Source organism: Sphaeroforma arctica (genome assembly GCF_001186125.1).
Source record: "Sphaeroforma arctica JP610 unplaced genomic scaffold supercont1.148, whole genome shotgun sequence".
NCBI lineage: Eukaryota > Ichthyosporea > Ichthyophonida > Sphaeroforma > Sphaeroforma arctica.
This window is the reverse complement of record NW_014040410.1, coordinates 17,995-28,424: the sequence shown is the minus strand read 5'-3', so window position 1 is coordinate 28,424 and position 10,430 is coordinate 17,995. Positions and strand designations below refer to the sequence as shown.

General features: G+C 42.6%; 3 protein-coding genes across 4 annotated transcripts in view; 2 read left to right on the top strand and 1 right to left on the bottom strand.

Moving 5' to 3' along the window:
• Window positions 1–768: 768 nt before the first annotated feature.
• SARC_03050 (hypothetical protein) lies at window positions 769–2,313 on the bottom strand (the record flags this gene model as incomplete). The annotated part of the gene is made up of 1 exon (XM_014303165.1): window positions 769–2,313. The coding sequence occupies one exon, from the start codon at window positions 2,311–2,313 to the stop codon at window positions 769–771; it is 1,545 nt and encodes a 514-aa protein (XP_014158640.1).
• Window positions 2,314–5,030: 2,717 nt separating this feature from the next.
• Window positions 5,031–9,034, top strand: SARC_03049. Of its 2 annotated transcripts, XM_014303164.1 has the most exons (8): window positions 5,031–5,314; window positions 5,571–5,732; window positions 5,959–6,137; window positions 6,317–6,475; window positions 6,649–6,989; window positions 7,225–7,614; window positions 7,795–7,973; window positions 8,239–9,034. In XM_014303164.1, the coding sequence occupies exons 1-8, from the start codon at window positions 5,166–5,168 to the stop codon at window positions 8,699–8,701; spliced, it is 2,022 nt and encodes a 673-aa protein (XP_014158639.1). In that variant the 5' UTR covers window positions 5,031–5,165; the 3' UTR covers window positions 8,702–9,034. The 2 variants fall into 2 exon arrangements, with proteins under 2 accessions (XP_014158639.1, XP_014158638.1); XM_014303163.1 differs by having other exon boundaries at window positions 7,225–7,973.
• Window positions 9,035–10,083: 1,049 nt separating this feature from the next.
• Window positions 10,084–10,430, top strand: part of SARC_03048 (hypothetical protein) — a gene marked incomplete at both ends in the record, with an annotated part of 6,655 nt that continues 6,308 nt past the window's right edge. The window contains one exon of the mRNA XM_014303162.1: window positions 10,084–10,263. Within this exon, the coding sequence (XP_014158637.1) occupies window positions 10,084–10,263 (180 nt within the window). The remainder of the gene's footprint in view (window positions 10,264–10,430) is intronic.

The following is a 10,430-nucleotide window of genomic DNA, read 5'->3' as shown; positions in this document are numbered from 1 at the left end:
CACTCCTATATATTATATAATAAAATATGCCGTTCATACTATGGGGTATGTGAACATAAATACAGTCTACAACTATTGATTTCAAGTCCGAACTAGGTTAGGATGGTTGCGGATAGTTGTTGAGGGATCCTCTTTTCGTTTGGCAAATTGCCTGTCTGCAACAGGTATCAATATGTAAAGAATAAACCGTATATTTCGCTCGAAAGGTCTTATTCTTCAACAGCGTTGAGATCTCGATGACTGAAAAAGGTAGTGGTGATGACGTGGTGCCTATATTCAGCTGCGCTTGAAACATCGATATTCAATGTGTGTGGCTCATTGGTTGATACATCAGGAGTAATTACTTGATACGGAAGTTGACCTGTCAAATGTCTCAATTTCTTAGGCCAGTCGCTCGTACAAAACAAACCAGTGTTTTAGCTTCCATGACAACATCATATTTATTAGCGTACATATTGAAGTTGGATTTCTGATGTACTGTAACATTCAAACTACGGGGGCTATTTGTTTTTCCCTAGTAGAGTGCGATTGATTTTGCCGAGATACATAATAATTCCATGGCTTTTATAATTACTATACTTTTATTTATACTTGTGATATTGCGAAAGATAGTTGACTGTATATTTGACGTATAAACGAAGATAGCTTGTAACACCTCTACGAGAGTACAGCTCGTCACTAATCAATTGAAAATCAGTAGCTTACTTCATGTTATACGGTCATTGATACCTTATAGTTGTGTGATAGGAAATATACATATTCGTACACCTATCTCCTACCCCCGGTAGTCTGCGGTTGCTGATTTCTACCACGGCGCCCACGCCTGCCTTCACTCTGGACACTTGGCATCGGTGCTTCCAATCCCATAGCTGGGTCGATCGTACCCGATGTAACTATGCAGGAGTTGCACACCCGAGAAGGCACGCCTTCCAGAGCAACTCTATTTTTAGAACACAGATCACAAACCACTTTGCCGCACGCACGACAGTTATGTTTGGACAATACAATACCGAAATCTTTACTACAGACTGCACACTTCTTAGCAAGGTCGGGGTTTTCCCGTTCGCACTCGGGCAGTAAGCGTATAGGCACATAGGAGCTTGACTGAGTGTCTGGCTGCAACCGTCCAGTACCATGGGCGAAGTCATACTCACCCTTGTGCACAAATCCGTCTAGGGATGCGCCCAGAGTTTTCATTAGTTCAGGATTGTTGCGTGAGTTGAGTACAGGCGGAGCCAAGAGCATGGGCAGATCTTGACAATTAGGGTTCCACGAGTCCCACACCGGAGGTAACATGATCAGAGTTGATTGTAGTTTGTTGTCCACTTTTGTAGTCTGGGTTCTGGTTAGCATAAGGCCACGACGGATCACAAAATCACCCAGAGCTGGCATGCCATGTTCAGTGTTGGCCTTGGCAGCTTTATGCGCCTTTGAATGTTTGATCATAGCTATAGGTACTTTGAATATCGCATTTTTAGCCGTCAGTAAGATAGTGCCTACAGGTTTGACTTGTCCATCTCGTTTCTTCACCTCAAAGACAGGCGGAAGAGGTTCTTCTTGATACACCGGAGGGTTGTAGTCTGGCATATCTGGGCACACAGCGTGTTCGGATTGTTTGTTGATCATCGATGCCACAGGAAATCGGTTTTCAGCTTGTTCAGCATTATTCTTAACGTCATCCATTGCTTTAGACAAAATCTTCTTTCTCAGCTCGCTTGTGGCTCCGGGATTGAGCTGCAACATAAGCCCAGCCGCTTGTACATCATTCAAACTCACAGGTTGCTCAAAGTATGAAAGTTGAAGGAATGTACTGTCATCGTTCTGCCGGGCGCGTTCCAAAGCATCTTTGTTCGCAGTCATTAGCACACGGCCGATATTCTGGCCCGTTTCTTCCAGCTTGCTTGTGATAGCTAGTTTATCTGCGATTGCTTTAGAGGCTGAACCAGTACCAAACAGGGCAACGCCGGCGCCTAGGGTGATGGCCGGACCACCAGGAATGAAATGAAGGCCAATTCGTCCAGCTTGCTGTGCTGCTTCTATACCCTGTTGCGCCCCTAGTCCTTTTCGAATGGCCGAGTGAAGATCCTTGAGCTCATCACTGCAATCGTCTATGGCCTTTAACACACCATCCACTTGGTCTTTCGGTGTTTGGGGCGGGAATGCAGAAGAGGGAACTTCTACTGAGAGATTCTCGCCTTGATTGCTTGTTGCACTAGATCTTTTTTTATCACTATACAGGATTGCAACGCACTCACCAAATCCTGGAAGGGAGTGATCAATGCGTGCGACTCTCGCAGTAGTTTGGAAATTCATTTCATAGTGATTATTCGTAAATGGGCTGATCCACCTAAATATATTTATATAAATAGCTCCTTAATGCCTCTCTCTATTCTATGTTCTCTATAGACTATGTAGACTTTGTAAAACCGTTTTTTGTTACTTTTTTTTAGAAATATATACATTTTTCTATCGGAATTCGGAAGGACGACAGCTGGGAGTTTAAATGGACTATGCCGGTGCCCTTGCCAGTTAGTAGTTGCTGCCCTCTATCACTATGGGGCACGGGCTACGGTGTCGTTTTTGATTTTATTATTCACTTTTATCAGTGCGAGCAACAGAGACTCAGCCCAGAACTCCAGGTCCGTCCGTGAAGAATGCGAACCGCCGTACAGATACCAGTTGACAGTTTAGAAAATAAATAAGACTATACATCGTATTTACAATTTTACACCCTTAGGTCTCTCTAGTAGTCTCTACTACATAGACTCATAGAGTGATCACCATTAAAAAAATACTTGTAAAAAAGACGGGATAGACCGATAGACCGGTGGGCGGTGAGTGGTCCACGACTGGAGTTCGGCCCAGAGGCCCACTGGGTCTGAACTCTGAACTCTGACGACTGTGACGAGTGGCCGAATGGGGATTGGGGACTTGGGGACTTGGGGTCCTGGGGACTGGCGGGCTGTGGCCTATTTACTATTCAGTATTTACTGGCCTTCCGGATTTGGGACTTCTGAAAGTCCTCTCGAGTCTCGAGTCTCGACTACTCCTCAAGTCCTGAGTCCTGAGTCCTGAGTCTGAGTCCAGTCAATCAGTCATAGACTCATCAGTTATCACTATCATTATAAATACAAGTTCATAAATACAACAGACGTAAAAAAAAACAGCGTACGGCTAACCTCAAACCGTTTTCCGTTATAAACTTTTATAAATCGAATAATTATACGTTTACGTTCAACTTTTATTCCATATATGGTCCTGGGTATGCCCATAGGTGCACCTTGCGGGTCTAATTAAGTAACTGTGTACAGATTTCACCATACGTACCAGTCCTATAAAAAGAACTTGGGTACGCTTATAGCCGTTATAACGTTTTAAAATAGAATAAATATGCGTTTACGTTAAACCTTTATCCCGTACCCCCAGAACGTAATGAGCTTAGCAAGTACGTATGTACAAGCACTGCTTAAACAAAATTCAAAAAATTCATAACATTGAAAATAAGTAAATATTTACGGTTTTAGAAAGGAATGCAGAATAAAAATCAATGCGATTCGCTAGCTACAAAAGTTTAAAAATTCCTGATTTTTTTATTAGAGTTGTTTGGAAATTGGAACACGGAACACATTTCTTTCTATTTCCTATGCAGGCTTTGCGTTGATGCGCTGCAGTTTATTACTGTCCACAGACTCCACACGGTGCTGTGCGAAACATAAGCGTGCAGGGGCTGCAGCCTGCAGGTTGCTTAACTTGCTGAGCGACTAAATTTAATTCTTCTACTTTCTCCTGTATCATTGTGGCGCGTCGTGTTATTTACAAAGTCCTAAGTACCTACCATATTCTCAGGTACTCCATGTTCTTGTATCACTACTACATAGCACAGTAAGATTAGTGTCCCAATTACAGTCAGAGAGGACGATGTAAACTCAGCACATGAAACTAGGGACTTTGGAGAGTATGACGTTTGGCGTCTCTCTGAATAGTATTCGGAACCTAAGATCGTACTACCCATACGCAACCCATCATTGTACTTGAACTAGCAAATGATCAAGGTAGATGCATAACACTGAGACATTCGAATCAAACATATAAGACGAGTCAAAATGACATGATCAACCACAGTGCGGATTGCATTCTTGAGATTTAGTTTGTTGACAATTGACAAATCGTTCAAAGCGACTATTGTTGGCAAACTGATCATACACAGATTACATACAAAATGCGAATAAACTACTTAAACTATCGCGCTACTGATGATGCACATATTTTGCGATAAGACTTCGATGAAAGTTTAAAAGTTTTCACGAACGAACTTACATTTACACTTATAACGAGAAGTTTGCACAATCTATGTTCAATCTACGAAATAGTGTCTTTCGATTCCAAATATTTTGCGGCTTAGCACAGTGAGAATAGAACCTCACGAAGCAAATGGAGGATTTCTTTATTTGTGCACAAGTAGTTTACAGAGGCGTGAGAATGAGAAGTGGGAACGGAGAAGTGAGAACGGAACACGTATACAAATATGGACATCTGGACACCAGTTCACGAATTTATTTTAGGTTGTTTTGGATCAAAGTAAATAGAAGCTGTGCTTTCAATATAGATTTCATATTTACCGTTGTTCATTCTTCAGACTTCTTGTACTAGAAAAGACATGAGACTTCACAAGAAGTGTGAGACATCACAGGGGATCGAAAAATGAAAATGCATACATGAAGATAAAAATGATACAAACAAATACATTTCATTACTACTTTTTTAAACAAAAATAAAATAAAAAGAAATAATAAAAAAGAAATATGCCAGGAGTTCCAATCCAGATATTTTTACTGGTCTACAGCTTCAGGTAACTTTTCGTTGTTAATTTCTGAAGTTCAAAGTGGCATCATCGCATCACTCGTCACTCTCTCTAGCATGTCCAATGTATGTGAAATTGTGAATGCGCTCATGACCGTACAATCTCAGGCCTTCATTGCGTTAAAAAAAACATTCATATTTACATAGTCTCCAACATTCACGTGTGACGAGAAGATGATATTTCGAGACTATGTGTCAGTCCGGCGAGTTGTACATGTATGGAAAAGGAAAGTACGCAAAGATAATCTCCACATTAATTGTATGTACATGAAATATATACAAGACGAACCGCGCACATTTGCACAATGACGAAGTTAAGCCAGGTTGCATTCTTTGCGAGTGTCATCGCATTTGCATGCGCACAATGCCCACATATGGATGCTATGAAGAGGCGCGATACAATTCGTCTGGAGAACTCGGCTTTTGAGAGCTTGGAGTCGCCGCGTACCTACAAGTAAGAATTATGACAGAATTCTATGTGCTACGGACATTGAATCATTCATGGATGTCTTGCCTGTTAGTTCGTAGTCACGAAGTCTTCGCATGTTGCTGCATGAGATCCCAGTTTCCCAGAGTCTGGATAGTTCTGTTTTGTATTTTGAGGATCCGGACCAAGGATTCCCATATGCAGTATTAAACGTGAACGAACCTTCTGAGTTGTTTTATGGTAGTTAGTTTCTCACTTACTGCTTGAACATTCGCATTTTTAGGGGTATGGAAATTTTTTCAGAAGTGAAAGAGGATATCAGGAAAGCATTGAAGACTCCTCGAGAAGAATGGCCTGCGGATTACGGACACTATGGAGGATTGATGATCAGAGGCGCATGGCATTGTGCTGGTACATACAGGAAGAGTGACGGTCGAGGTGGTTGGTAAGTGCATTTGTACATGGCATTTATTTTGAATACAACACCACATGAACATCGCTGTCGTGTTGGACATTGTTTCCTGCAACATTTTGCATACGTATTGAGTATCAAATTGCCATACGAAGATCTATGTTATGCACAATCGCCGGATTGGGCGTATTGAAGCAGTATTTAATCATATCAGATGTTGTAGTATCAATTCAAACACTGAATCTGGGTTTGCACACAGCGATGGCGCTCGACCACGCTTTGCACCCGAACTGGAATGGGAAGATAATGGCAATCTAGACAATTCGCGCATCATTTTGGAACCGATTAAAGAAAAATACGGTGATGATCTTTCCTGGGCGGATTTGCTTGTATTGACCGGAAATGTCGCCATCGAGGATATGGGTGGACCAGTTCTAGGTTAGTCGATGTGGGATTTGTAGGTGATGAAATCCTTTAGGTATTTATTTAAGCTCGGCGTTCGCTTGTGCTTTATAGGCATCGCGTGTTCTTGTTTTGTTCGTTGGTATTGCCTGTCGCTTTGGCGTGTCGTTTCCTATTCTCAACGAGTGTAATATCGGTATTTCGAATACGATCAGGATTTTGCGGAGGCCGTATGGATGATGCCGATGGTACCAACAGTCTTCCGTTGGGACCATCTACGATACAAGAAGCTATTAAGCCTTGTCCCGTTAATGGCAAATGCGAAACACCACTCGGACAGACAAAGATCGGGCTCATCTACGTCAATCCCGAAGGTGTGTGCAACTTAGCTGTGTGCTACTTACAGGCTACTGCACCTTGTGCACTGCAGGCGTTGTTATTACTAACTCAAGAATATTGCGTTAGTGCTAATAACAGTCCGGACTGACATATGTGGGTGTCGATATGTTCTGCTTCTCAATGTTATGCCTTCCTTTCATGCGAGTAGGTGTTATGGATGAGCCAGATCCCGAGAAGAGCGTACACGCCATACGTGACTCTTTCGGCCGCATGGGCATGAACGATAGTGAAACAGTCGTGCTAATTGGTGGCGGCCATACCTATGGTAAGGCGCACGGTGCTTGTGAAGACCCCCCTTGTGGAGAGGGAGAGATGAAGGGCAAGGGTAACAACACGGTAACCAGTGGACTAGAAGGTCCATGGACTACTACACCTACTCAATGGGATCAGGAGTACTTCACTAATCTACTGAAATACGACTGGGTCAAGTTTAAGGGCCCCGGTGGTCGGTACCAATTCAAGCCCAGCGATGACAGTGTTCATATTCAGGTAAATATAATTTTTATAGCTTTAGTCATATCGTATTTTTAATATCGTATCGTATTTTTATTATAACATACCAGTAGTCGAGTCTGTTGATCGCGTTCATATTAGCCCTTTGAAAGATTTGCGTGTTCACTTTAGTGCCCACTCGCGTTGTATCTCCTGCAGTAGATCAGTTATATATACCCTCCTAAGCCATCAAGTAACCGATTTTTACCTACATTCATATTTGTTCGCATAGATGTTCACTACGGACGTTGCACTATTACACGACGAATCTTATTTGGCGCTGGTAAGGAAGTATGCCACCGACAAGGAGGCCCTGGACAACGACTTTAAATACGCGTGGTACAAACTCGTGACCAGGGATATGGGACCACGTGAGCGTTGCCATGGTGAGGACATTCCACCCGCCCAGCCCTTCCAGAACCCCCTACCCGAGCCATCCAGCGCGACCGTCGATGTACCCGCGATCAAAGGACGTATTGCCAAGCTATTGCGTGCTGAGACGGAGATCTTGGAGGGCGATAAAGACACTGAGGGCAAGCCCTACTACGGCGCACTTCTGGTGCATTTGGCATATCAGTGTGCCTCTACGTTCAGAATCACAGACTACAAAGGAGGCTGCAATGTAAGTTCAATCACGGTTTGTTCACATGCTTTGCTTGAGATTCTTATTTGGTTTTTGTTAGGACTATAAGCTACATGTGGAGTATCTCCTGTGCCCGATATTCGATGTTGTTTATTTCAGAATACTGCTTATGTATAACATTACTGTCCTTTTAGTATAACACTACTGTCCTTTTACCAGGGTGCTGCTATCCGGTTTGTACCACAAAAGGATTGGCCGGAGAACGTGGGCATGGACAAGGTGTTGGAGTTCCTAGGCTCAGTACACGCTGACTACCCGGATATGAGCTGGGCCGACCTGATTGTTCTGGCTGGTGAGGTGGCTCTAGTTGAGGCTGGAGGGGAACCCATGGACTTCAAGTAAGTCTTCTGAATCTGATCGTTATTATTTATACACTGTTGCCATAGTTACTTGAGTAGAGAATCTGCCGTATTTTATTCCACGTAGACGGTGGTTGCCTTTGGACGTTTCAGTTAAACAGGCTCAGCCGTTCGCTCGTTGCTCATTAACTGTCAACTAAGCTGTCACGTACAATTGTAATATCATGTCTTGTCTTGTCCTGTCCTCCATGTCGTGAATGGGACTCTGATTCTTTGTTTCTATTTCTATTCTCTCTTGCCACAGCGCCGTACGCTCGGATGCCGTTAGTGGCGAGCACTACGAGAGTGTTGAGCTGCGTGACTACTACGTCAATGCAACTGTGGCTGTGCGTGATAGTATGGACGTTATGGGCCTCACACCGGACCAGTTTGTAGCGCTGATGGGCCGACCGCGCAGCAACTCGCAGATGAAACGGATAGGGTTGTTGGGTTCGTACGATACCGATCCGTCCCACTTTACGAATGAGTACTACCAACTGTTGCTCAACAGCACTTGGGTGCAGAGTGAGCAGAACGAGCACGTGTACATTGCCGAAGATAGTGAGGGTGTGAAGATCGAGGGCACACACATGACAGACTGGGATATGGTACTGATTAACGTGCCTGAACTCAAGGAGATTGTCTCTGAGTTTGCCGCAGACGAGAAGTGGTTTAAGGAGGTCTTCGCGGAAGCTTGGGTTGCTTTGATGCGTGCTGATCTCTTCTAAAGCGCTTAAATTGATATAGGAGCGTACACCGCTTTAACATACATATGATCCGCTCTAATGCGAATAAGAATGCGGGATTATTAGTAATTCTAACCCTGTACATACGACCGACCAAGAGTATACAATTCCTATCGGGGAAAGGTGAATAAGAACATCAAGATGCCTTGGGAGAGCTCTGTGCTATCAAAATAAACATGACGTTGCATTACGAAGTTATCATAAGAAATTATTAATCCATTGGGATACATCTGTGAACTTTCAGCGAGGACTTATGTACAGTGCGCGAGATGAACACGATAGAGACTGTGTAGTATATAAAACCTTTAAACCAGAATGATAGCCTTGAAACCAGATTAGATGCACTTGGCTCGTTTAGCTTTGAACAATCGTATAATTATCACGGCTAAAAAGATTATATGCATAGTTTCAACACGAGTCTTCTGTGCGGATTATATGCTTTCGTTCTATTGAATTTACCTCCTTTTATTGGGCAAGGTACTACCAAACCATTATTCGAGATTTCAACATCGAAGTCGCCGATTGTTTGTTGGAGGTTAGTCTTGTATGTTAATACTGAGAGTGCGTAGTATGTGTGTGAATCGTGTGCTTTTACACACTTTGTTCTTATCTTTCATTGAAAAATAAGATGCGAATTCAGTCATCAGCTCTTACATCAAGATTCGGCACATTGCTCATTCCAATATATTTTGCGATTTGCCTGCAACGGAATGTGTCAGATATGTACCTCCGTGTAACGTATTTATTCACATAGTGAATGCTATGAAGTCCGTTTTTAGAGGATTAGAGACAAGAATTTATCATCAGTGTTCACCTTTTGAATGTGTTCGAGACTAACAATTTATATGGTGTGTATATCTTCGTGAGGAGGAAATATATACATATATACATATGTAGCCTCTATGTACGTTGTCCTACATACACACATACGTTTTCTTTTTTAACCAAATATATGGAGTTAATTCTGGTAGTCACGACTTTCCAATTGGCCGATGATATCCAATCAGAAAGTTTGAAGTACTGACTCCCTGACAAGACACACTATTTACTCACTGAGTCACTGTTTGTTGTTTTCTATTTTTGCTCAGCATTGTTTGATGTCTCGCGCACACAATACAATCATCACAACGTATGTATGTATTTTGTATGGTCTTCTATAAAATCATCATCTCATCATCACACAACTTCTGGACCTCTGGTCAGACTGTAGTCTGTAGTCTGTACTCTCCATCGATTTAAGTTTGTCTATGAACCGGAAAAGTTCGGTTCTCCTCTATATCTGACACACACAAACACACAAACACTCACACTCACACTCACATTACCCTTGTTGTCACTGTATATTTGAACACCGTCTGAACACAATGACACAAGATACTGCGACTGGGTCCATTACCTTAGAATGGTTAGCTGTGCAAAGAAAGAACTTCAATGCCACGCCTGTGCGGGTACTTGCACAGAATGCAATGGTCAATACGGAGATGGTCAAAGTGCTCACCAAACGCGAGCTTGTCCCATCCTATACTCATGATTATAGTGTGAAGGTGAGTTTTTTGGTCGAACATGTAGTGATGATACGCGTTGCTGAATGTGCATGAATCTACCGTGTACTAGTTGTGTAGATATAAGCTATATATATATATATTTATATATATATGTATGTATTAATATATTGTACCCCCACCTCCCCCCCCACACACACACATATATA